This window comes from Thamnophis sirtalis, unplaced genomic scaffold (assembly GCF_051295495.1).
Source record: "Thamnophis sirtalis isolate CommonGarterSnake01/CBP01778 unplaced genomic scaffold, rThaSir2_p1.2 scaffold_11, whole genome shotgun sequence".
NCBI classification, from domain to species: domain Eukaryota; kingdom Metazoa; phylum Chordata; class Lepidosauria; order Squamata; family Natricidae; genus Thamnophis; species Thamnophis sirtalis.
The window spans coordinates 6,682,413-6,710,087 of NW_028261391.1; the positions used below are offsets into that span (position 1 = coordinate 6,682,413).

A 27,675-nucleotide genomic window follows, 5' to 3' on the forward strand; every position below is an offset into this window, starting at 1 on the left:
CTCTGTTTTCACTGGCAGAGGCTCAGTGGGCCGGTCCTTTACTGTTTCCAGGGCAGCCCCGCGGGCCAGATCTAAGCACCCTGCAGGCCGGATCCAGCCCGTGGGCCTTGAGTTCCACACCCCTGAAGTATAGGGAGTCAATTTATTTTCCAAAGCACTGGAAGGCCAGACAAGAAGTAATGGATGGAAATCTATCAAGGAGGGATCAACCCAGCGGTGAAATTCAGCAGCTTCTGACAGATTATGGGGAACCGGTAGTTTGAGTAGTTCAAAGAATCAGCAAATAACACCTCTGGCTGGCCCCAGAATGGGGTAGGAATGGAGATTTTGCAATATCCTTCCCTCTGGAGTGGGGTAGGAAGGGAGATTTTGCAATATCCTTCTCTCTGGAGTGGGGAGGGAATGGAGATTTTGCAATATCCTTCTCTCTGGAGTGGGGAGGGAATGGAGATTTTGCAATATCCTTCCCCTGGAGTGGAGAGGGAAGGGAGATTTTGCAATATCCTTCTCTCTGGAGTGGGGAGGGAATGGAGATTTTGCAATATCCTTCCCCTGGAGTGGAGAGGGAAGGGAGATTTTGCAATATCCTTCTCTCTGGAGTGGGGAGGGAATGGAGATTTTGCAATATCCTTCTCTCTGGAGTGGGGAGGGAATGGAGATTTTGCAATATCCTTCCCCTGGAGTGGAGAGGGAAGGGAGATTTTGCAATATCCTTCTCTCTGGAGTGGAGAGGGAAGGGAGATTTTGCAATATCCTTCTCTCTGGAGTGGGGAGGGAATGGAGATTTTGCAATATCCTTCCCCTGGAGTGGAGAGGGAAGGGAGATTTTGCAATATCCTTCTCTCTGGAGTGGGGAGGGAATGGAGATTTTGCAATATCCTTCCCTCTGGAGTGGGGAGGGAATGGAGATTTTGCAATATCCTTCCCCTGGAGTGGAGAGGGAAGGGAGATTTTGCAATATCCTTCTCTCTGGAGTGGGGAGGGAATGGAGATTTTGCAATATCCTTCCCTCTGGAGTGGGGAGGGAAGGGAGATTTTGCAATATCCTTCCCTCTGGAGTGGGGAGGGAATGGAGATTTTGCAATATCCTTCCCTCTGGAGTGGGGAGGGAATGGAGATTTTGCAATATCCTTCCCTCTGGAGTGGGGAGGGAATGGAGATTTTGCAATATCCTTCCCTCTGGAGTGGGGAGGGAATGGAGATTTTGCAATATCCTTCCCTCTGGAGTGGGGAGGGAAGGGAGATTTTGCAATATCCTTCCCCTGGAGTGGGGAGGGAATGGAGATTTTGCAATATCCTTCCCTCTGGAGTGGGGAGGGAATGGAGATTTTGCAATATCCTTCTCCTGGAGTGGAGAGGGAAGGGAGATTTTGCAATATCCTTCTCCTGGAGTGGGGTAGGAATGGAGATTTTGCAATATCCTTCTCCTGGAGTGGAGAGGGAAGGGAGATTTTGCAATATCCTTCTCCTGGAGTGGGGAGGGAATGGAGATTTTGCAATATCCTTCTCCTGGAGTGGGGAGGGAATGGAGATTTTGCAATATCCTTCTCCTGGAGTGGAGAGGGAATGGAGATTTTGCAATATCCTTCCCCTGGAGTGGGGTAGGAATGGAGATTTTGCAATATCCTTCCCTCTGGAGTGGGGAGGGAAGGGAGATTTTGCAATATCCTTCCCTCTGGAGTGGGGAGGGAAGGGAGATTTTGCAATATCCTTCTCCTGGAGTGGGGAGGGAATGGAGATTTTGCAATATCCTTCCCTCTGGAGTGGGGAGGGAATGGAGATTTTGCAATATCCTTCCCTCTGGAGTGGGGAGGGAATGGAGATTTTGCAATATCCTTCCCTCTGGAGTGGGGAGGGAATGGAGATTTTGCAATATCCTTCCCTCTGGAGTGGGGAGGGAATGGAGATTTTGCAATATCCTTCCCTCTGGAGTGGGGAGGGAATGGAGATTTTGCAATATCCTTCCCTCTGGAGTGGGGAGGGAAGGGAGATTTTGCAATATCCTTCCCCTGGAGTGGGGAGGGAATGGAGATTTTGCAATATCCTTCCCTCTGGAGTGGGGAGGGAATGGAGATTTTGCAATATCCTTCCCTCTGGAGTGGGGAGGGAATGGAGATTTTGCAATATCCTTCCCCTGGAGTGGAGAGGGAAGGGAGATTTTGCAATATCCTTCTCTCTGGAGTGGGGAGGGAATGGAGATTTTGCAATATCCTTCCCTCTGGAGTGGGGAGGGAAGGGAGATTTTGCAATATCCTTCCCTCTGGAGTGGGGAGGGAATGGAGATTTTGCAATATCCTTCCCTCTGGAGTGGGGAGGGAATGGAGATTTTGCAATATCCTTCCCTCTGGAGTGGGGAGGGAATGGAGATTTTGCAATATCCTTCCCTCTGGAGTGGGGAGGGAATGGAGATTTTGCAATATCCTTCCCTCTGGAGTGGGGAGGGAAGGGAGATTTTGCAATATCCTTCCCCTGGAGTGGGGAGGGAATGGAGATTTTGCAATATCCTTCCCTCTGGAGTGGGGAGGGAATGGAGATTTTGCAATATCCTTCTCCTGGAGTGGAGAGGGAAGGGAGATTTTGCAATATCCTTCTCCTGGAGTGGGGTAGGAATGGAGATTTTGCAATATCCTTCTCCTGGAGTGGAGAGGGAAGGGAGATTTTGCAATATCCTTCTCCTGGAGTGGGGAGGGAATGGAGATTTTGCAATATCCTTCTCCTGGAGTGGGGAGGGAATGGAGATTTTGCAATATCCTTCTCCTGGAGTGGAGAGGGAATGGAGATTTTGCAATATCCTTCCCCTGGAGTGGGGTAGGAATGGAGATTTTGCAATATCCTTCCCTCTGGAGTGGGGAGGGAAGGGAGATTTTGCAATATCCTTCCCTCTGGAGTGGGGAGGGAAGGGAGATTTTGCAATATCCTTCTCCTGGAGTGGGGAGGGAATGGAGATTTTGCAATATCCTTCCCTCTGGAGTGGGGAGGGAATGGAGATTTTGCAATATCCTTCCCTCTGGAGTGGGGAGGGAATGGAGATTTTGCAATATCCTTCCCTCTGGAGTGGGGAGGGAATGGAGATTTTGCAATATCCTTCCCTCTGGAGTGGGGAGGGAATGGAGATTTTGCAATATCCTTCCCTCTGGAGTGGGGAGGGAATGGAGATTTTGCAATATCCTTCCCTCTGGAGTGGGGAGGGAAGGGAGATTTTGCAATATCCTTCCCCTGGAGTGGGGAGGGAATGGAGATTTTGCAATATCCTTCCCTCTGGAGTGGGGAGGGAATGGAGATTTTGCAATATCCTTCCCTCTGGAGTGGGGAGGGAATGGAGATTTTGCAATATCCTTCCCTCTGGAGTGGGGAGGGAATGGAGATTTTGCAATATCCTTCCCTCTGGAGTGGGGAGGGAATGGAGATTTTGCAATATCCTTCCCTCTGGAGTGGGGAGGGAATGGAGATTTTGCAATATCCTTCCCTCTGGAGTGGGGAGGGAAGGGAGATTTTGCAATATCCTTCCCCTGGAGTGGGGAGGGAATGGAGATTTTGCAATATCCTTCCCTCTGGAGTGGGGAGGGAAGGGAGATTTTGCAATATCCTTCCCTCTGGAGTGGGGAGGGAATGGAGATTTTGCAATATCCTTCCCTCTGGAGTGGGGAGGGAATGGAGATTTTGCAATATCCTTCCCCTGGAGTGGGGAGGGAATGGAGATTTTGCAATATCCTTCTCCTGGAGTGGAGAGGGAAGGGAGATTTTGCAATATCCTTCCCTCTGGAGTGGGGAGGGAAGGGAGATTTTGCAATATCCTTCTCCTGGAGTGGGGAGGGAATGGAGATTTTGCAATATCCTTCCCTCTGGAGTGGGGAGGGAATGGAGATTTTGCAATATCCTTCCCTCTGGAGTGGGGAGGGAATGGAGATTTTGCAATATCCTTCCCTCTGGAGTGGGGAGGGAATGGAGATTTTGCAATATCCTTCCCTCTGGAGTGGGGAGGGAATGGAGATTTTGCAATATCCTTCCCTCTGGAGTGGGGAGGGAATGGAGATTTTGCAATATCCTTCCCTCTGGAGTGGGGAGGGAAGGGAGATTTTGCAATATCCTTCCCCTGGAGTGGGGAGGGAATGGAGATTTTGCAATATCCTTCCCTCTGGAGTGGGGAGGGAATGGAGATTTTGCAATATCCTTCCCTCTGGAGTGGGGAGGGAATGGAGATTTTGCAATATCCTTCCCTCTGGAGTGGGGAGGGAATGGAGATTTTGCAATATCCTTCCCTCTGGAGTGGGGAGGGAATGGAGATTTTGCAATATCCTTCCCTCTGGAGTGGGGAGGGAATGGAGATTTTGCAATATCCTTCCCTCTGGAGTGGGGAGGGAAGGGAGATTTTGCAATATCCTTCCCCTGGAGTGGGGAGGGAATGGAGATTTTGCAATATCCTTCCCTCTGGAGTGGGGAGGGAAGGGAGATTTTGCAATATCCTTCCCTCTGGAGTGGGGAGGGAATGGAGATTTTGCAATATCCTTCCCTCTGGAGTGGGGAGGGAATGGAGATTTTGCAATATCCTTCCCCTGGAGTGGGGAGGGAATGGAGATTTTGCAATATCCTTCTCCTGGAGTGGAGAGGGAAGGGAGATTTTGCAATATCCTTCTCTCTGGAGTGGGGAGGGAATGGAGATTTTGCAATATCCTTCCCTCTGGAGTGGGGAGGGAATGGAGATTTTGCAATATCCTTCTCTCTGGAGTGGGGAGGGAATGGAGATTTTGCAATATCCTTCCCTCTGGAGTGGGGAGGGAAGGGAGATTTTGCAATATCCTTCCCTCTGGAGTGGGGAGGGAATGGAGATTTTGCAATATCCTTCTCTCTGGAGTGGGGAGGGAATGGAGATTTTGCAATATCCTTCCCTCTGGAGTGGGGAGGGAATGGAGATTTTGCAATATCCTTCTCTCTGGAGTGGGGAGAGAATGGAGATTTTGCAGTATCCTTCCCCGGGAGTGGGGAAGGGATGGGGATTTTGCAATATCCTTCCCCTGGAGTGGGGAGGGAATGGAGATTTTGCAATATCCTTCCCCTGGAGTGGGGAGGGAATGGAGATTTTGCAATATCCTTCCCTCTGGAGTGGGGAGGGAATGGAGATTTTGCAATATCCTTCCCCTGGAGTGGGGAGGGAATGGAGATTTTGCAATATCCTTCTCTCTGGAGTGGGGAGGGAATGGAGATTTTGCAATATCCTTCTCTCTGGAGTGGGGAGGGAATGGAGATTTTGCAATATCCTTCTCTCTGGAGTGGGGAGGGAATGGAGATTTTGCAATATCCTTCCCCTGGAGTGGGGAGGGAAGGGAGATTTTGCAATATCCTTCTCTCTGGAGTGGGGAGGGAATGGAGATTTTGCAATATCCTTCCCCTGGAGTGGGGAGGGAATGGAGATTTTGCAATATCCTTCTCCTGGAGTGGAGAGGGAAGGGAGATTTTGCAATATCCTTCTCTCTGGAGTGGGGAGGGAATGGAGATTTTGCAATATCCTTCCCCTGGAGTGGGGAGGGAATGGAGATTTTGCAATATCCTTCTCCTGGAGTGGAGAGGGAAGGGAGATTTTGCAATATCCTTCCCCTGGAGTGGGGAGGGAATGGAGATTTTGCAATATCCTTCTCCTGGAGTGGAGAGGGAAGGGAGATTTTGCAATATCCTTCTCTCTGGAGTGGGGAGGGAATGGAGATTTTGCAATATCCTTCCCCTGGAGTGGGGAGGGAATGGAGATTTTGCAATATCCTTCCCCTGGAGTGGGGAGGGAATGGAGATTTTGCAATATCCTTCCCTCTGGAGTGGGGAGGGAATGGAGATTTTGCAATATCCTTCTCTCTGGAGTGGGGAGGGAATGGAGATTTTGCAATATCCTTCCCCTGGAGTGGGGAGGGAATGGAGATTTTGCAATGTCCTTCTCTCTGGAGTGGGGAGGGAATGGAGATTTTGCAATATCCTTCCCCTGGAGTGGGGAGGGAATGGAGATTTTGCAATATCCTTCCCTCTGGAGTGGGGAGGGAATGGAGATTTTGCAATATCCTTCCCCTGGAGTGGGGAGGGAATGGAGATTTTGCAATATCCTTCCCCTGGAGTGGGGAGGGAATGGAGATTTTGCAATATCCTTCCCTCTGGAGTGGGGAGGGAATGGAGATTTTGCAATATCCTTCCCCTGGAGTGGGGAGGGAATGGAGATTTTGCAATATCCTTCTCTCTGGAGTGGGGAGGGAATGGAGATTTTGCAATATCCTTCTCTCTGGAGTGGGGAGGGAATGGAGATTTTGTAATATCCTTCCCCTGGAGTGGGGAGGGAATGGAGATTTTGCAATATCCTTCCCCTGGAGTGGGGAGGGAATGGAGATTTTGCAATATCCTTCTCTCTGGAGTGGGGAGGGAATGGAGATTTTGCAATATCCTTCCCTCTGGAGTGGGGAGGGAATGGAGATTTTGCAATATCCTTCCCCTGGAGTGGGGAGGGAATGGAGATTTTGCAATATCCTTCTCTCTGGAGTGGGGAGGGAATGGAGATTTTGCAATATCCTTCCCCTGGAGTGGGGAGGGAATGGAGATTTTGCAATATCCTTCCCCTGGAGTGGGGAGGGAATGGAGATTTTGCAATATCCTTCTCTCTGGAGTGGGGAGGGAATGGAGATTTTGCAATATCCTTCCCCTGGAGTGGGGAGGGAATGGAGATTTTGCAATATCCTTCCCCTGGAGTGGGGAGGGAATGGAGATTTTGCAATATCCTTCTCTCTGGAGTGGGGAGAGAATGGAGATTTTGCAATATCCTTCTCTCTGGAGTGGAGAGGGAATGGAGATTTTGCAATATCCTTCTCTCTGGAGTGGGGAGAGAATGGAGATTTTGCAGTATCCTTCCCCGGGAGTGGGGAAGGGATGGGGATTTTGCAGTATCCTTCCCCGGGAGTGGGGAGAGAATGGAGTTTTTGCAGTATCCTTCCCCGGGAGTGGGGAAGGGATGGGGATTTTGCAGTATCCTTCCCCTGCCCACGCCCATTAAGCCACGCCCACAGAACCAGTAGTAAAAAATTGTGAATTCCACCAACTTAGAATTTCTTTCTCTTCTCTGTCCTATTAAACAGATCACTTCCATGCACAGAATGTTCTCTGGGAGATACCTCCTGATCAGTGTTTCCCAACCATGTCTATTTTAAGATGCAAGTGGTGGAGGGCCGGAGCTCGCAGCCACCCCTCACAAAAAAACCATCTTTTCTCTCCCCCCCCCCCTTACACTAGGCCACCAACCAGGAAAGGTTGGGGAACGCTGTAGTATGTTGCAATATGTCATGTGTTGTAGTTATCGGAAGTTAAGAGACGGTAAGAAACAGATGGGGTTTTTTTCTAGGTCTTTCTTTACAGCCCTCTTAGATTCAGCATATTTTCCCCCCAACAATCTGGGTCCGCATTTTATCGATTTCAGAAGGATGGAAGGCTGAGTTAATCTTGAGCTGGTCAGAATTGAACTATCAAATTGCTGGCAGCCGGCAGTCAGCAAAAATAGCCTGCAGTACTGCATTGTAACCACTGCGCCAGCACAGCTCTGTTCTGACCTAGGCTTCCCCAGCGGCATGAAGCCGAGTCCTCATCCCGAAAAAACACTTTGTTTAATTGACAGCGAATTCCTCTCCAGCAAAATCTTTCCTCTCCGACAGTCTTTCAAGGTAATTCACAATGACCGACCTTGGAGAGCGGCCAAGCCGATATCTTTCAGATGCTGCAATACTTGGCAAGAATGCAGGAATGAACTAATTGTCTCCTGCAAACTCCACTCCCCTTTCACATCCAGCCAAGTCTTTTAAGGGAGGATTTTCAGTCACAGACCTTATCTGGCTTGGAGAGCTGCCAAGTATCTGCAGAACTTGACAAGGAGTCTCAGAGAGTCATATACCAATTAAGCGAACTAATTGTCTCCTGCAAACTCCACTCCCTCTTTTATTTCCTCTGGGAGGGGCCATTCATCATCCACCTGTGGCCTTACTCCCAAGTCGACCTTTGTTCTTTAGTTGTTCCCTTCATCTGGCAACTATGCACATGCACACACTGGGAACAGGCTCCAGCTGTTCTTCTGCCTCACTGATCTCTGACTCTGAAGGCAGCTGATAATTGGCATATGGCTCTGGCCTCCTCTCTATCTCCGACACAGAGCCCTCATCAGAGCCTTCCCCAGACTCCAGGACTGGCCCATCTTCCTCCCCCAGTGGCCACTGGTGGGCCACAACAGACTGTAGTAGATACAAATGCACAGGGTTTAGGCCCGGCACGGGCATGCTCAGCCCAGAACAAGCGACTTACTACGGCAACAGGCACAGCGACCGTGGTCGTACTCCAGAAACTCGGAGGGACGCAGCCGCTCCTTCGGGGAAAGTTTCCAGCGCTCCTCCTGCAGCCGGACACGAGCCGCTTCATCCTTGGCAAACGCTCCCAGGTCCTGGGTGTAGCGTCCATACATCTGGGGAGAGAAGAGAAAGCAGCGGGTCAAGGGCGCTGCCAGGGAGGCCAAGAGAAGATGGCTTGGTCTACCTTCATGCAGAGATCCAGAGCGAATGTGAACCTGACATTGGGACCCTACAAGGAGATGCGAGCCCGGAAGGCTGTCTCTTTCCCCTAGAACAGGGGGTGTCGAACGCAAGGCCCGGTGGCCGGATCTGCCCCCCCCCACACACGGGGTGCTTAGATCTGGCCACAGGGCTGCCCTGGAACAGCAAAGGACTGACCCATGGTGCCTCTTGCCAGGAAAATGGAGCTCAAGAGCCCATTTTCACTGGCAGAGTGCTCAGGCCACCACAAGCACCCCCCCCCTGAAACCCCGCCTCCTGAAACCCCACCCCCTTCACCAAAATGGCCGTGCATAGCCTCTAGGAGGCTTTCAGGGTGCTCCTGGGGGCTGGGGAGGGCAGAAATAGCAATAGCAATAGCGGTTAGACTTATATACCGCTTCATAGGGCTTTCAGCCCTCTCTAAGCGGTTTACAGAGTCAGCATATCGCCCCCAACAACAATCCGGGTCCTCATTTTACCCACCTCGGAAGGATGGAAGGCTGAGTCAACCCTGAGCCGGTGAGATTTGAACCGCCGAACTGCAGATAACAGTTAGCTGAAGTGGCCTGCAGTACTGCACCCTAACCACTTTGCCACCTCGGCAAAAAATGGCCTGTTTTTTGCTCAATTTTATCACCACCCTCCAGCCCCCCAGAGCACTCTATAAGCCTCCTAAAGGCTATCCATGCACTTTGGGGGGGGGGGGAACAGGCCCGTTTTCGCAAAAAAAAGAGCTGTTTTTGTGAGGTTTGCAGAATGCAAAAACTTTTTTTTTTAATTTGCCTCTTCAAAAACTTGGTGCGTCTTGTACTCTGTTTCCCCCCCCCAAAATAAGACCTCCCTGGATAATAAGCCTAAACGGGCTTTTGAGGCCTGAGCTAAAATAAGCCCTCCCCTAAAATATTTAAACACATGCACAGCTAGTCCCCACCATTTCCTGGGGTGGGAAAGGAGGGGAACATGCCCCACATGCACCTCCCATCCACACAGAATGGCCTCACAGAAGCCGCACACCCTAGCTACTGCGCCCCTTCTCTTAGTGGCGCCCGCCAAAACAGCGGCAGGCCCAGTGATGCTAGGACTAGCAAGTGTGTGCCAGAGACAGAACTTCTGGCCCTCTCTGGATCAGCTGATCTGTGGGCTGAGGCTAAGGGGCCTCCTGCACCTCAAAAATAATAAGACCTCCCCGAAAATAAGGCCAAGCTCTTATTTTGGGGGGGGGGTCAAAAGAAAACAAGACCCTGTTTTATTTTCAAGGAAACACAGTAATGAAGTCGAGCTGGCCACGCCCAACCTGCCCACCCCCCCACCGAAGGTCAAACACAACCCGGATGCGGCCCTCAATGAAATCGAGCTTGACACCCCTGCCCTAGAAAGTCGAAACGATGTGGGCTGCGATCCCACAACGCGCACAACCTGGTGTGCTGAATCTGGGGCTCGGCGGGTCACGCATACCCAGCCTGTTTGGCCAGCTGATGTTTTGACACGCAGTGCCAATCCAAAAGAGGGTTTAATTCCGTAAGCAGGTTAAAAATGCATTGTGTGAACATGGGAGTAGCGTTCCTACGATGCCCTTCCGGCCACAAATGAGCAGAGAGAATCCCATGTTTGAGATGGGCAGCGATACAAATTTGAGGGGCCCTTGGTGCTTTCTGAGACTGCTTGGTTTCTTGAAGACGTTTCGTGGCCCAAACTAGGGAACCTCAACAGGGCTACTAAGGAGTGGGTGTCAACCCTGAAGCTGTCCCAACCGAGGCCATCTTGGAACCTTCCGTGTTGCCACCCTGGAGCTGAGGGATAGGAAAGGGGGATTTGAGATAGCTGGGATTTTGTAGCCAAAACCAAATGCTTTCTCTTGGGAACCAAGGACGTTCTCAAACCTTGACAGAGGAAGGCAGCACTGTGATTGGACCATTTGACTGTGTTGAGCAAGTGAGAAACATTTACCATATTTTTGGAGTATAAGATGCACCTTTTTCCCTCAAAAAAGAGGCTGAAAATCTAAGTGCATCTTATACACTGAATACAGCATTTTTGCCTCCTGAAACCCCACCCCCTTCACCAAAATGGTTGTGCATATCCTTTAGGAGGCTTCTAGAGTGCTCCTGGGGGCTGGAGAGGACAAAAATGAGCAAAAAATGGTCTGTTTTTTGCTCAATTTTAACCCCCCACCCACCCACCCTCAGGAGCACTCTGTAAGCCTCCTAAAGGCTATCCATGCACTTTTTTGGGGGGGGGGGAAACAGGCCCATTTTCGCAAAAAATGGGCCGTTTTGGGGAGGTTTGCAGAGTGCAAAAACTTTTTTTTTTAAATTTGCCTCTTCAAAACCTTGGTCTTATACTCCAGTGCGTCTTATACTCCGAATAATACAGTACTTTTAATTAGGCGAAAACCGCAGGAACTTTCAAAGCTGGTTTCACCAGATCTGTGCCAATACGATATATTCATTAAAGTTATTCCTCGAGGAATCCATCTGCCTTGGAGTTTTGCTTGCTATGGGTATATTATTTGGAACCTTGACATTGGCTTTGCTCTCTGTATATATATATATAATACAAACGGTGAGTAAAGCCCACTGATTACTAGCGCTGGTGATGTTATCTAGTTAGTGTCATGCAAAAAAAGAAGCAAGCTCAGAGAGCAACAAGGACTGCTCACTTCAACCCTGAGCTACAAGGTTCACCGACAAATGCGCGATAGACATATGCGCGCCGACAAAACCGCGACGGACAAATGAGTGCTGTCAAAATCGCTAACTGATTTTCGACAATAGCGCGACGAAAAATGCATGACAACAAAATCGCGTCATCAACAAACTATAGGCAGCCCAGTGAGTGTGCTGGGTCTTTAACATAGTGGGACGCATATACGTGCGTTATAACCCTAACCCTAACCCTAATTTTTTTTTGATGTTATTGTGCTTGTCATCGCGCTTTTGTCATCGCGACTTTATTTTTTTATTATTATTTTTTAAAATTATTTTAATTTTATCAATTTCATATATACATTCACAATTATATGATCTCATAACTGTTATTAATAATATGTATTTATAACAATTTTTCCCTACTGTTGACAATATACTTGAAGATTGCTTTTTTAACATCCCATAGATCCATCTTATCTTACAACGGTCCTACTTCTTCTTCCCTCCCTCCCTCTTTCCTTCCCTCGTTTCTTCTCTCCTACTCCCCTTCCTTCCCGCCCTCCTTCCCCTTCCCTCCTTCTCTCCTTCCCTCCTTCCTTCCTTCCCTCCTTTCTTTTCTCCTTCTCTCCTTCCTTTCCCCTTTCCTCCTTCCTTCCCCCTTCCTTCTTTATCGTCGCGAATTTGTCGGCGCGATTTTGACGGCGCGTTTTAATCGCCGTTATTTTGTCGGCGCGCATATGTCTATCGCACAATTGTCGGGTCACGGAGCTACAAATATGCTCCTTTATTGGTAGAAATATGAATTGGATGGATGGATAGAACGGCACTTTCAGACTGGCAAGATTCTGTTAACGCGGCTTCACAATGAAGCTCAATACATGAGAATGAGGTTATCTGGTCCTGCTTCCCCTCTGATCTACCAGGAAATGGTAGCAGATACTTAACTATCACTTATCTTAAACCGAGAGAGGAAGCAGAGTCACACGGAAAGGCAAACATTTGGGGCTCTCAGTGCCAGGGACCAGTTTCTGACCCACTCTTGTGGCAGCAAACTAGCACCCGACACTTAATTCTGCCTTTTCAATATTTCCTAGGATATTTCATTTTTCTGGAGAGCGCCAGGTGATAACTTCCTACAGGGGAAAGGGGAAATGTACTTTTGTTCAGCTCTCTCTACCCACGAAAGCCGATCGCTGGAGCACAGGTCTCCTCAAGGCTAAGCAAACACTCCCCCCCCTCCCCCCCCACCCCCCCCCACCCCCGGTGATGAAGGAGCCCAACAATGCAAGACAGATTAAACGGGTGTTGGGCTGATCTATAGCCATTGTTCTCCCATACAATGCTTCCCTCAGCCAGAAATGCCCCAGCTGGGTCAGATCAGGCCAGCCTGCGAGCACCCACACAGCGACGAAAAGAGGCTATTCTGGACAAGGGTGCCCAAACTGCCTCCTGTATCATGGCCCCAGCCTTAGCAGGGGGCTGGACTGGATGCCCTCCAGGATTCCTTCCGACCCGCTTAACTAGCATACTGTATGTCAGAGCAAGCATCAAAATAGCCCCTTAAGGCTACAATTGAGCAAGCATCAAAATAGCCCCTTAAGGCTACAATAACTCAGTTACTGTATAGCCCCGATGGCAAAGCTATGGCATGCAGGCACCTACGGCAAGGGAAGGAGGATGAAAGAAGGAAGGGATGAAAGAGGAAGGAGGGAAGGGAAAGAAAGGAAAAGAAAGAGAGGAAAGGGAAGGGAAGGAGGAATTCCCTGGATTTTGAGCTCTGAGATGTCCTTGCAGCCAAAGCTTGTAGTTTGTAGTCCTTGTTTTAGAGAACTCAATGCCTTTGGCCAATGTCCTAGCAGGCCCTGCCTGTCTCCCCCAACGTTCGTCACAAAGCCGTGTCCTCATCAGGCCATTCTTCTCCTACGCACAGCCCTGGCCTTCTGGAGACATTCCCCGAGACTTTGTATTTCTGCAAACTTTTGAATTCCCTCCCGACACCGTTTTTCTTTATCCTGGGAAAATGCCACTTTCATTGCCCTGGAAATACCCTCAAGCTGTCTAGGTGGAGTCTCTTTCTTTCTTTCTTTCTTTCTTTCTTTCTTTCTTTCTTTCTTTCTTTCTTTCTTTCTTTTTTCCTCCCTTCCTTTTTTCTTTTCCTTCCTTCCTCTCTTCCTCCCTTCTCTGTCTCTTTTCCTTCCTTCCTTTCCTTCCGTCCCTCCCTATCTTCTCTGTCTCTTTTTCTTCCTTCCTTCTTTCCTTCTTTCCTCCCTCCGTTCTATCTCTCTTTCCTTCCTTTTTTCCTTCCTCCCTCCCTCCCTCCCGTTTCTTTTCCTTCCTGCCTTCCATCCCTCCCTCCCTCCTGTTTTTCTTTCTTCCGTTCTTCCGTCCCTCCCTCCCCTCTGTTTCTTTTCCTTTCTTCCTTCCCTCCGTCCCTTCCTTCCTTCTCTGTCTTTTCCTTCCTGCCTTCTTTCCTTCTTTCCTCCCTCCCTTCTCTCTCTCTTTTCCTTCCTTCCTTTTTTCCTTCCGTCCCTCCCTCCCCTCTCTGTTTCTTTTCCTTTCTTCCTTCCCTCCGTCCCTTCCTCCCTTCTCTGTCTTTTTCTTCCTGCCTTCTTTCCTTCTTTCCTCCCTCCCTTCTCTCTCTTTTCCTTCCTTCCTTTTTTTACTTCCGTCCCTCCCTCCCCTCTCTGTTTCTTTTCCTTTCTTCCTTCCCTCCGTCCCTTCCTCCCTCCCCTCTCTGTTTCTTTTCCTTTCTTCCTTCCCTCCATCCCTTCCTCCCTTCTCTGTCTTTTTCTTCCTGCCTTCTTTCCTTCTTTCCTCCCTCCCTTCTCTCTCTTTTCCTTCCTTCCTTTTTTTCCTTCCGTCCCTCCCTCCCCTCTCTGTTTCTTTTCCTTTCTTCCTTCCCTCCATCCCTTCCTCCCTTCTGTCTTTTTCTTCCCGCCTTCTTTCCCTCTTTCCTCCCTCCCTTCTCTCTCTCTCTTTTCCTTCCTTCCTTTTTTCCTTCCGTCCCTCCCTCCCCTCTCTGTTTCTTTTCCTTTCTTCCCTCACTCCATCCCTTCCTCCCTTCTCTGTCTTTTTCTTCCTGCCTTCTTTGCTTCTTTCCTCCCTCCCTTTTCTCTCTGTCTCTTTTTCTTCCTTCGGTCTGTCCCTCCCTCAGTCCCTACCTCCTGTCTCTTTTCCTTCCTCCCTTTCCTCCCTCCCTTCTGTCTCTTCCTTCCTTCCCCTCCTCTGTTTCTTTTCCTACCCTCCCCCTCCCTCTCCCCTCCTTCCTTCCTTCCCCCTCCTTCCTTTCCTTTCCTTTCTCCTCTCCCTCTTTCCTTCTCTTCCCTTTCCTGCCTCTTGCCTGGTTTGCTAATCTAACGATGGTCATGTTTCTCTTTATTTGTGCTGACTGCTTTGCCAGGACACGGTGTCCTTCACCCAGGGCAGAAGACCAATCGGAGCCTGAAACAGAGGTTGTGTTTTCAGGAATCCCGTGTGCCAGGGTGTTGCAGGCCTCATGATTTACCCAGCAGTCTACAATCTTTTATTTTCAATCTACTTCTAATAGCTTGGGAAGCGCAAGGACATTTGGGGTCTTTTGTCTTCCTTCCCCATTCTGTATACTTTTATTGCTTCTTTCTTCCTCCACGGAGCCCTGTGTGTAGGCACGCAAGCTATCGAACAGCACACCTCCACCATGCATGTGCGCAAATCAGGTCTGCCATGCACGCGGGAGGCATGCGCAGAGGCGCGGGGTGCAGCGCTCCATTTTTGGCACCAGGAGGCTTCAGGGAGGGCCTCCGAAGCCCATTTTCGCCCTCCCAGAGGCGCAAGGAAAGCCTCCGGAGCCTGGGAAGGGTGAAAAACAGGACTTCCGGAAGTTCGGAAATGGGCATGTTTCTCGCCTCCGGAGGAACTTCCGGAGCCCAGGGGAGGCCATTTTCACCCTCCCAGAAGTCATGTTTTTCACTCTCCCCAGGCTCTGGAGGCTTTTCTCGAGACTCTGGGAGGGCAAAAATGGCTTTCCTCGGGCTCCAGAAGTTCCTCCTGAGGCCTCTTGGTGCCAAAAACAGAGCATGTTTCCCGCCTCCGGGAGGGCCTCCGGAGGCCATTTTCACCCTCCCCAGAGGCTTAAGGAAAACCTCCGGAGCCTGGGGAGGGTGAAAACTCCCTCCTCGCACATGTGCAGGTGGGCAGGGTGCATTGCATTGTGGGTGTGGGTCATGCACGCATGCGCTATCGTGCGCGCGCACACAATTTTGGCACGACAAAAACGTTCCCCATCACTGTTCTAGTCCTGCTTGCGTAAGACATCCTATGACAGCGATGGCTAATCTTTTTGTCACATGTGCCCACATCCATGATGCAATGCGCATGCGCCCCACCCTCCCCAGTGAGCACAATCCCCTGCGTGTGCCCCGCCCGTGCACATGCGACCCCTGCGCATGTACACCCGATTTCCCCACACTCCACCCCCTGCGAATGTGCCACCCTTCGCCCATTTTTTTGCTTCCAGGTTGGTGCAGGAGGCTTTCCAGGCCCAAAATGGGGTGTGACGGGGGTGTCCTCGTGCGATGCCTCCACACCCCGTTTTGGGCCTGGAAGGCCTCCTGCACCAACCAGGAAGCCAAAATGTGGCGCGGGGGCACTGCGCGAGGCCCCAAAATGCAATGCAAGTACCCCCTCCAGTGCATGCACCCCACGCCCTCATATGCACCCTGTGCCCTCATATGCACCCTGTGCCCCTATATGCACCTCACGCCCCTATATGCATCCCGTGCCCCCATATGCACCCCGTGCCCCTATATGCACCCTGTGCCCCCATTTGCACCCCGCGCCCCTATATGCACCCTGCACCCTCATATGCACCCTGCACCTCCATATGCACCCCATGCCCCCATATACACCCCGCGCCCCTATATGCACCCTGCACCCTCATATGCACCCTGCACCCCCATATGCACCCTGTGCCCCCATATGCACTCCGTGCCCCCATATGCACCCTGCACCCCCATATGCACCCCATGCCCCCATATGCACCCCACGCCCCCATATGCACCCTGCGCCCTCATATGCACCCCGCGCCCCCTATGCACTCTGCACATGCGCAGTGGAGCTGTGCCTGAAGCAACAGCTGCCGTGCCCGCAGAGAGGGAACTGCGTGCCAAAGGTTTGCCATCACGGCCCAATGACAGTCCAGGCAAATGTCTGTCCAGTTTCTTCTTAAAAGCCTCCCGTGTGGAAACAATCTGAGATAGCCGCCCCATCCACGCCTGTGCTCTCCATTGTGAGATCCACGAACCCAGATCTCTGCTGATTCCGGTGTTTTTCATTTCCTTTCTCGCCCCACAACGACCGGTGCCCTCCTCAGGGTGCGGCTTTGATTTCAACGGCCCCGCTGGCCTTTGCAACGAAGCCCTTTACTTCTTTTCCAGCACCAACGGCTTGAAACAACACAGCCAAGGCACGATTTGGGAATTGCTGACCACAGTGGAGAAAGCAGCATGGTTGGGGGGGGCAAGTGGGGGGCAGCCTGGCCTTCTGCCTAAGGAGGAAGTGTGGAGTGCATCTAACGCAGGATCTCCTCCTTCGAAGCCGAATGCAGACTTAAATTTCAGGCGTAGGGATGTGTGTGGGGGCGTTGAGTGCCGGTGCATTGGGAATCAGATTTAGGCCAGAGTTGTCCTAACATGGCAACTTGACGTCCTGTGGACTTCAACTCCCAGAATCCCCCATCCAGCTATGTTGGCTGGAGAATTCTGGGAGTTGAAGTCCACAAGTCTTCAAGTTGCCAACACCCCTGATTTAAGATTGGAAGATTCCATAATGGAAACTTGGACCCCTTGGTGGAAAACTCACTGGGCCAGGATCCGTAAGGCCATTTTAAAAGTTGGGGGTAGAACGGAGTCCGCGGTTGGAAAGGTCACAGATGCTGATCCCATAAACCGCAGGATGCTGAAACCGCTGTAAATACATGCCAGTTGCCAAGCGTCCTAATTTTGATCGTGCAACCATGGGGATGCTGCAATAGCGGTAACAGAGGTGGGTTCCGGCAGCCGCCACTGCCAGTTCGCTCAGGAATGCGCTTCGTGCATGCTTGATGCATGCTACCCACGCATGCGCAGTACAAAAAAAATTGTTTCTGCACATGCGCAGAAGCAAAAAAACAAGATAGAACAGATCCGGGGGTGTGGCAGGCCGAGTTACTACCTACTCGGCCGAACCGGTTGGAACCCACCTCTGAGTGATAAGTGTGAAAAACAGTCATAATGTTAGGAATATAATCTAACGGTTGGGTTGGCAATATATAAATCATATAGCAATGCTGTATCTGTTTCTTTAAATCATGCTGTGAAATGTGATTGGTTGCTGTTTTCCTCAATCGGCCATAAGAGGGAGCCAGAATGACTGTTAGCTCTCTGTTTGTTAGATGCTGGGCTGATCTGATCTGAGTGTTTTGGAAGCTGGCTGTTAGAAAGCGGCGTGAGCTATTGTAAGTTTTGCAACTGCTAGCAAACTTTGAGCACCGGACTGTTTGTATGATTATGGACTATGTTATTTGGATTATCCCTTAACTGAAAGACATTGATGACTGACTGTCTTATCCGTGTATGATTTGGACTGTTTGATGGACTCTGATACCTCTATTTCCACGAAAGTAAAAGCCTACTTAAACTGCAGTGTCTCTGTATGCTGGTTTGTGTGTTCTCCAATACAACTCTCACGACGCTTCTCTGAACGCACTCGTTCTCCCAACGGGGAGCTTACCTAACAACAAGTCACTTTTTTTTCAGTGCCATTGTAATGTTGGTCACTAAATGAATGGTTGTAAGTTGAGCAGAGGTGAGTTCCTACTGGTTTAGCCCAGTTTGGCCAAACTGATAGTGGTATGGTGGCCTGGGTTGCTAGAACCAACAGCGACCCAGGAGCCCCCAAACCAGTTCCCTGGTCACCGTCATCTTGTTTTTGAGTTCTGTGCATGCGCAGAACAATTTTAACTGAAGGGCACATGTGTGCGCAGCAAACCAGCAGTAAAGCTGGCCAGAACCTACCCTTGAAGTTGAGGGCTACCTGTAAGCAAACCCACAGTTGGGGAAAGTGGTGAACAGCCCCCTCTCAGCTTCCTGGCTCGATTGTCTGTGTGTCCAAGGCCACTGGGTGCAAACGAATCTGGGGCAGAAATCTGAGTCACGCTGAATTGATCCAATAAATCTCTGCTGCTTTAAGCAATCCCAACCACTGCCTGGGAACAACAGCAGCTTGTCAAGTTTAATCCAAACAGACCAGGAGCCCCTGCTGGTTAGAAATACTTGATCTCCCCCCAATCCTTCCTTTGCAGACTCTCAAACTTTCCATGTTCCAGGCAGATTTCCCATAAAAATACTACACAGATGGGAGGGAACCAGGGGTGTTTGTGTGTAGAAAATGAGACCAGGCCCGAGTTGGGCCTCCAATCGTTATGTAGGAGTCTTGGCAACTTTCTCACTTGTGGACTACAACTCCTAGAATTCCCCAGCCGGCTGAGGAATTCTGGGAGTTGAAGTCCACAATGTCAACCCTGAAGCTGACGTGACCGGAGCCATATTGGAGCTTCAGTATTGCCACATTGGAACTGAAGGAAAGGGAGGGGGGGATTAGAGATAAGGGTGGGGGGAGTTGTGTAGCCAAAATAAAATACTTTCTCTTGAGAACCAAGGGCATTCTCCAGCTGGACCATGGAAGGAGGAGTGAGGTCACCAGACGGTTTTTCACCAGATCCGTGCCAATATGATATTTCCAATAAAGCTATTTGTTGAGGAATTTACCTGTCTCAAAGAGTTTTGCTTGCTTATGGGATTATTACTTGGAACCCCGACACACAAGTCTTAAAGATGCCAAGGTTGGAGACCCCTGAAGACTTGGGAACTACAACTCCTAGAATTCCCCAGCCGACTGAGGAATTCTGGGAGTTGAAGTCCACAAGTCTTAAAAGTTCTCGAATTTGGAGACCCCTAAAGATCCAATTATCTTATCCTATCCTATCCTCTTCTTATTATTCTATTCTATTCGGTTTCATTCTCTACTCCTATTCTATTCTTTACTTTCTTTTCTTTCCTTTCCTTTCCTATTCTATTCTTTTTTACAATTTTTAAGAAGGGGGAGTGTGGTGCAGTGGTTAGGGTGCAGTACTGCAGGCCACTTCAGCTGACTGTTATCTGCAGTTCAGCGGTTCTAATCTCACCAGCTCAAGGTTGACTCAGCCTTCCATCCTTCCGAGGTGGGTGAAATGAGGACCCAGACTGTGGGGGCAATATGCTGACTCTCTGTAAACCTCTTAGAGAGGGCTGAAAGCCCTATGAAGCGGTATATAAGTCTAACTGCTATTGCTATTGCTAATTCCAAAGGAATATGGAGAAGATAGGAACCATTAAGGGGAGGAGCTCAGTTTTGGAAAAACTGGAAATTTTAAGAGTAAAACTCTCCATAGCTCCACTTTGACGTTGTTTGGTGAGGTTTCAAGACTCACTTATTATCCCCTCTTAACAATAAAGTAGCATTCCTGGGACACTTGTGGTGTTTATTTCCTGATTTAGGTTACTTCAAAGGGTTGACAATCTTTAAGACAGTTAATCCTTGACTTACAAACACTTCATTTAGAGATCGTTCGAAGTTACAAAAAAGTGACTTATGACTATTTTTCACACTCTCACAACTGTTGCGGCATTCCCAAGGTCACATGATCAAAATTCAGACGCTTGGCAATTTCATATTTATGACGGTTGCAGTGGGCTCACGCGATCCGAGGTGGCGCAGTGGTTATGGTGCAGTACTGCAGGCCACTTCAGCTGACTGTTATCTGCAGTTCAGCGGTTCTAATCTCACAGGCTCAAGGTTGACTCAACCTTCCATCCTTCCGAGGTGGGTGAAATGAGGACCCAGACTGTGGGGGCGATGTGCTGACTCTGTAAACCGCTTAGAGAGGGCTGAAAGCCCTATAAGCCCTACAAGTCTAACTGCTATTGCTATTGCTATCCCCTTTTTGTGAGCTTTCTGACCAGCAAACTCAATGGGGATGCCAGGTTCACTGAACAACTCTGTCACTAACTTAACAACTGCAGTGATTCACTTAACAACTGCGCCAAGAACGGTTGTAAGATGGGGCAAAGCTCACTTAACAAATGACTCACTTAGCAACAGAAACCTGGGCTCCATGGCAGTCCTCATCCGAGGACTACCTACAGCTCTTGTGGCAAACCTATGGCACGCCTGCCGTCGAGTTTCTCGCCATAATTTGCAGGACCTAAAAAAGCAATGCATGAAACGGCATTCCGCTGTTGTCGCGATGCATTTGCTGTTGCGGCCTCCAGGGCCGGCCCCTTGTGCAGCACATTGAAATTTAGCGCACTTCACAATGAGGGACATGGGGTCCCGTCCTCCTCCTGGAGCCCATTATGACACGGATGTGAGCCTGTATCGTTGTGGGCTAACTCTCGCCTCCCGGATGTCAGTTGCTTTTCTGCAGAGCTCCAGGTGTTGGGATGCCTGCCTCCCAGCCATCTAACTGGTGTTCGGCTCTCCGCCAACCAGCTGAGCATGGGCGTGCTGCTCCTGGGCTCCTCGGCCTCCAGATGTTGTATTCCCACCACCCAGCAAGAGTTCAGAGGTTCCTTCTCCTCCCCCTCTTTCCCGAAAGGGAAAGAGAGAAACAGAGAGATAGAGGGAAGGAGGGAAAGAGAAAGACAGAGAGGGAGGGAGAGGGAGAGAGAGAGAAACAGGAAGAAACAGAGAGGCAAAGAGAGAGGGGGGAGGAAGGGAAAGAGAGAGAGTGAGAGAAAGAGTGGAGAAGAAGTAGAGAGAGAAAGAGAGAGGGGGAAGGGAGGGAGGGAAAGAGGGGAGAAAGAGAGAGAAAGAGAGAAAGAGAGGGAGGGAGAGAAAGAGAGAGGGGGAGGGAAGTAGAGAAAGGGAGGGAAAGAAAGGGGAGAGAGAGAAAGAGAGGGAGGGAGGGAAAGAGAGAAACAGAGAGAGGGATGGAGGGACGGAAAGAGAACGAGAAAGAGAAGGAGGAAGGGAGAGAAACAGATGGGGGAGAGAAGAGAGAGAGGGAGAGAAGGAGGGTGGGACGGAAAGAGAGAGAGGAAAAGGGGAAAGAGAGGAGGAGAAGAGAGAGAGAAACAGAGAGGGAGGGAGGGATGGAAAGAGAGAGAAAGAGAGGGAGGAAGGGAGAGAAACAGAGCGGGGAGAGAAGAGAGAGAGGGAAAGAGGGAGGAACGGAAAGAGAGAGGGGAAGAGGGAAAAGAGAGAGGGGGGAGAAGAGAGAGAGAAAGAGAGGGAGGGAACGAGGGAGAGGGAGGGAGGGAAAAAGGGGGAGAGAGAGGGAAAGAAAGGGAGGGAAAGAGAGAAGTGATATTACAAAAGTTTTTCTTTTTTACTGTTGCTAAACGTAATATTTCAAAAGCAGGAAAAAAAATGAAGGGGCATAAAAGTGCCTTTATCACGTTTTTCTTAGAACAGTTACCTGAACTCTGCCTTGTTTATCATTATTTTAGATAATAAAACCAGAGTACTCCGGTTAAATTGCCATGTTGGCACATTGCGATAAATAAGTGGGTTTTGGGTTGCAGTTTGGGCAGCCGGTCTCAAAAAGATTCGCCATCACTGACCTATAGTCTTGCGATGATTCTCAATCCCAGGAATTTTAAGATGAGTGGACTCATGGCTGGCTAGGGAATTCTGGGAGTTGAAGTCCCCCCATCTTCAACTTGCTAAAATTCAGACACGATGCTTAGTCTGTGATTCAGATTCAACGGACCATAGCTTCATTCAGTGGCCAAGCTACACAAGTTGTGTGAATGCAAGCTTTGGGTGAATCCACCGTTCCTGGCATCTCAGCAGAGTAACAGATGAGCAGAGTAACAGATGTGATAGAAGGCTTTCCACAAGCACAAAAGAGTTTAGCAATAGCACTTATTTACAATGCTTTACAGCCCTCTCTAAGCGGTTTACAGAGTCAGCCTATTGGCCCCCAACAATCTGGGTCCTCATTTTACCCACCTCAGAAGGATGGAAGGCTGAGTCAACCTGGAGCCTGATTAGATTCGAACTGCCAAACTGCTGGCAGCCGGCAATCAGCAGAAATAGTCTGCAGTACTCCACTCTAACCACTGCGCCACCGTGGCTCACCGTGGCTTAACCCTATTTGTGCGCACTCAAAATGTGCACAAGTATCAGAAGTCAATGCCTTTTTTTCTTAACCCCCCCCCCATTACACGATATCCTTTCTTTTTCCCTCCATCTCTTCTTACTTTTTCATGCCTTTTTTTCTCTCTGTGTATTTTATACTTGGATAAACTAATAGAAAAGCTAAATGTTAAAATTGTGCACAAGCAGTCCGAACTGTGCATACAAGATCAGGGGATGGGAGGCGAAAACATATGAAGAACGGTTGCGGGGACTGGGTATGTCTAGTTTAATGAAAAGGAGGACTAGGGGAGACATGACAGCAGTGTTCCAATATCTCAGGGGTTGCCACAAAGAAGAGGGAGTCAAACTATTCTCCAAGGAGGGCAGAACAAGAAGCAATGGGTGGAAACACATCAAGGAGAGAAGCAATTTAGAATTAAGGAGAAATTTCCTGACAGTTAGAACAATTAATCAGTGGAACAGAAGTTGCCTCCAGAAGTTGTGAATGCCCCAACACTGGAAGTCTTTAAGATGTTGGACAACCATTTGTCTGAAGTGGTGTAGGGTTTCCTGGCTAGGCAGGGGGTTGGACTAGAAGACCTCCAAGGTCCCTTCCAACTCTGCTATTGTATAAGAAGACACAATGTGAAAATACCGCAGCACTGATTTGATTTCTAAGGCACCCCTTGACAGATGGCATATGCCCCTGGGCAGCGAACATAAAGTTATAAACCACAATAAAAAACATTAGCAAAAAACGGATTGACACTTGGGTCAGCACACATGTCTATATCAATAAACTTTCAAAACAGGTTGATCTAAATTCCTGGCCCAATGCCTGGCTAGAAAGCCAAGTTTTTAAGGCCTTACAGAATGCCCAGGGGCATCTGAATCTCAGGGGCGATTCTGTTCCACATCTCGGTGGAATAACAGAATAACAGATCTGTAACGGGATCTTAAGGGACGCAGTGGCTCAGTGGCTAAGATGCTGAGCTTGTCGATCAGAAAGGTCGGCAGTTCGGCGGTTTGAATCCCTAGCGCCGCGTAATGGAGTGAGCTCCCGCGACTTGTCCCAGCTTCTGCCAACCTAGCAGTTCGAAAGCAGGTTAAAAAATGCAAGTAGAAAAGGAGGAACCACCTTGGGTGGGAAGGGAACCGTGTTCCGTGCTCCTTTGGCGTTGAGTCATGCCGGCCATGTGACCACGGAGACGTCTTCAGACGCTGCTCTTTGGCTTTGAAACGGAGATGAGCACCACCCCCTAGAGTCGGGAACGACTAGGACACATGTGCAAAGGGGAACCTTTAATGGGAACTTTGAGGTCTTCTAGTCCAACCCCTTACTCAAACAGGAAACCCAATACCACTCCGGGAAAATGGCTACCCTCTCTCTTCTTGATAACCTCCAGTGATGGAGCACCCACAACCTCTGAAGGTAAATCTGTTTTCTGTTGCTCCCCCTCTGGGAGAAGGTTTTGAAGTATCTATAACAGTCACTAAACAAATGGTTGTAAGTCAGGGACTCCTTGTGTAGGAAGAAAAAGTAAACCTCTATACGGTGTATAAAATATAATGTGAATTGCTCCCATACGACCTGATTTTCTTGGGCTTTCTGGAGGAAAAAAATATCTCCAAGTAGTTAGAAATTTTCTTTTCCAGGCTCTTGAAATATATTTATTGTAAAGCGGCAGCATCCGCAAGAATATTTATGATCTAGACCAGTGTTTCTCAACCTTGGCTACTTGAAGATGTTTGGACTTCAACTCCCAGAATTCCCCAGCCAGCGAATGCTGGCTGGGGAATTCTGGGAGTTGAAGTCCAGACATCTTCAAGTGGCCAAGGTTGAGAAACACTGGTCTAGACCAACATTTCTCAACCTCTGAAAGCTTAAATGTATGGACTTCAACTCCCAGAGTTCCCTGGGCCAGCGTGGAATTCTGGGAGTTGAAGTCCCCCCATCTTAAAGGAAGTTAGCTTGGGAATTCTGGGTGCTGAAGTCCATGCATCTTAAAATTGCCACGGTTGAGCTGTTGCAAAAGGCTGGATTAGTTTATAACGGATTACAGATGAACAGTTGGAAGGGATCTTGTAGGTCATCTAGTCCAACCCCCCGTCCAAGATGGAGACCCTATACCATTTCTGACAGATGGCAATTCAATCTCTTCTTGAAAGCCTCCCGTGATGAAGCTCCCACAACTTCTGAAGGCAAAGCTGTTCCACTGGTTAATTGTTCTCACTGCCAGGAAATTTCTCCTCAATTCCAGGTTGCTTCTGTCCTTGATCAGTTTCCCTCCATTGCTTCTTGTTCTACCCTCAGGTGCCTTGGAGGATTGCTTGACTCCCTCTTCTTTGTGGCAACCCCTGAGATATTGGAAGACTGCTATCATGTCACCCCTGGTCCTTTTCTTCACTAGACTAGCCATGCCCAGTTTCTGCAACTGTTCATCGTATGTTTTAGCCTTCAAACTATTCTCCAAGGCACCTGAGGGTAGAACAAGAAGCAATGGGTGGAAACTAATCAAGGAGAGAAACAACTTAAAACTGAGGAGAAATTTCCTGACAGTTAGAACAATTAATCAGTGGAACAACTTGCGTCCAGAAGTTGTGAATGCTCCAACATTGGAAGTCTTTAAGAAGATGTTGGATAGCCATTTGTCTGAAACGGTAGAGGGTTTCCTGCCTAGGCAGGGAGTTGAACTGGAAGACCTCCAAGGTCCCTTCCAACTCTGCTATTGTATTGTATTGTAACATGTTTTGCAAGACTTATGAAATGGGGAGGGGAGCACTGAGCAGAGAGAGAGAGGGAGAGCATAAAATCCCAGAGTCATAAAAGGAGATTAACCCACAGACTGCTTTTTGGTGATAAGAAAGATTCCAGAGAAAAGATCAAGGTTATCTATCGAGTGGCAAAACTTGAATGGCTGAGAAGGATCTTGTACCAAGAAGGGGTTGGGTGAAAGAAGGAAGAACAGAGTGTGCACCAGCCTTGAAGGTGAACCACCCAGACAAAAGTAATTTTCTTGGGGGGGGGGGGAACCCCAGAGAACCAAAGGGCAGGATTAAAAGACAAGCAGGGCAATCGTGGGACAATTTTCTTAAAAACAACATTGATCTGTTGTCGTATTTGCACTCTGACTTAGCAAAAACCGGGTTTCAGTGCTACTCAGAGCTCTCTTAACGCATGGGCCCCACAAGCACAGGGGACCCACGAGCAAAGGGGCCCCATATGGGTGGTATTCACTTACTTTCCCTACCGGTTCTCAAATGTGAGCGCGCTCAGACTTCCACGCATGTGCATAAGGCTTGAAAACATGCCTAAATAAGACGGCATAAAGCCAGGGCAGGCCCATCTGTGATTTCCACAACCGGTTCGGGTGAACCAGTCCGAACCGGCTGAATACCACCTCTATCCTCCGCGAGCTGCGCTGGCTACCTATTGATCTCCGGGTGCGCTTCAAGGTGCTACTTACCACTCATAAAGCCCTTCATGGTAGTGGATCTGCGTACTTGAGAGACCGCCTCCTGCCAATTACCTCCTTGCGACCAATTAGATCGCATAGATTAGGCCTCCTCCGAGTTCCATCTGCCAGTCAGTGTCGACTGGCAACCACACGGAGGAGAGCCTTTTCAGTAGTAGCTCCGACCCTTTGGAACGATCTCCCCGTGGAGATTCGTACCCTCACCACCATCCAGACCTTCCGCACAGCCCTTAAGACCTGGCTATCCCGTCAGGCCTGGGGATAAAGATCACAATCTATCCCCACCCGAATGATGAATGAATGTTGTGTACTATTTTACTTTTATGTATTGTTTTATGTTTATTGTTTTGTACCCCCCTCCCTATTTTATGTAAGCCCCCCTGAGTCCCCTCAGGGAAAAGGGCGGCCTATAAATATTAATAAAATCTAAATCTAAATCTGTCCCCATACTAATCTGGGTACGTTAACGCTTCAATGCCACCTTGTATCATGTAAATACAGCAACTGTATGGCTTACGGAGGATCACTGTGTATTTCAAGCCCCGTGTATTGTTCCAAGGTTTATCGTGCCGATTAGTTGTTGCTGCACAGCATGTCTTTAATGTTTCAACACCAATTTTGTTGGAAGGGCCAATAAAATAAATAGGTGTGTAATTTTAACGACTATTTACATTTTTATTCCTATCGAGTCATTGTCGTACGGGCCAGAGTACACTGCTTTACCCGGGGCCCATTATCAGGGGTGGGATTCAGCCAGTTCGGACTGGTTCAGGCAAATCGGTAGTTCCGACGATCAGCTGGGGAGCGAACCGGTTCGGCTTAATGATCAGGTGGGCCCGCCCGCCCGCCCCTGCGCTATGCTCACCTATATCCTCTCAGTTGATTTGCGCGGCAGAGCGGATTGCTGCGCCTCAGCCGTGTTATTCCCCAGAAGTAATGTGGAAGGTAAGTTTTGTTAAAACTGTGCCCGTGAAGCTATGCAAAGCTTCGCGAAGCAGCGCACGGAACACACACAATCACCGAACCGGTTGTTAAAGCAGCAGGATCCCACAACTGCCCATGGGGCTGTTAAGACGACTATTGCAAACTTAGATAGTCTCGAACAAATATGATTCGTAGGTGTGTAGTTTTCTTAGTGACGACGCAGCAATAGTTTGCTGTCCTTCTTTATGGGTGGATTCTTAACATCCAGGCCTCTAGATCACAGTCCTAAATTTTTCTGGTGTTCTCTTATTTAAGCAACAACTGGATTTTCATAGGGACTTTTTCAACAGGGGGGGTCAAGGAATAATAATCTCAAAGCTGAGATCGGGCAATCTCTAAGACAGGGCTGGACTTCAGCTCCCAGGATTCTAATCTAATTCTTTAGAGTCACTTCTAATCAGGGGTGGGATCCTGCCAGTTTAACAATCGGTTCAGTGATTGCGTGCGGCACATAGCAGTAGACTTATATACCGCTTCATAGGGCTTTCAGCCCTCTCTAAGCGGTTTACAGAGAGTCAGCATATTGCCCCCAACAATCCGGGTCCTCATTTTACCCACCTCGGAAGGATGGAAGGCTGAGTCAACCCTGAGCCGGTGAGATTTGAACCGCTGAACTGCTGATCTAGCAGTAGCCTGCAGTGCTGCATTTAACCACTGCGCCACCTCGGCTCTAACATGTGCGCAGTTTTAACAAAACTTACCGTCCACATTACTTCTGGCGAGTAACACAGCTGAGGCGTTAAACAGCTGAGAGGATATAGGTAAGTAAAATGCAGGGGCAAGCAGGCAGCCCCAGCTGATCGTTGGAGCGAACCAGTTCATCCTATCTGGTCCGAACCCGCTGAATCCCATCCCTGCTTCTAATCAAAGTGA

At 49.2% G+C, this 27,675-nt stretch overlaps 1 protein-coding gene across 1 annotated transcript in view; it reads right to left on the bottom strand.

The window, feature by feature from the left end:
* CLCN2 (chloride voltage-gated channel 2) overlaps positions 1-27,675 on the bottom strand; it is a 144,413-nt gene that overhangs the window by 92,600 nt on the left and 24,138 nt on the right. Inside the window, exon 2 of the mRNA XM_087725150.1 lies at positions 8,311-8,467. Within this exon, the coding sequence (XP_087581276.1) occupies positions 8,311-8,467 (157 nt within the window). The remainder of the gene's footprint in view (positions 1-8,310; positions 8,468-27,675) is intronic.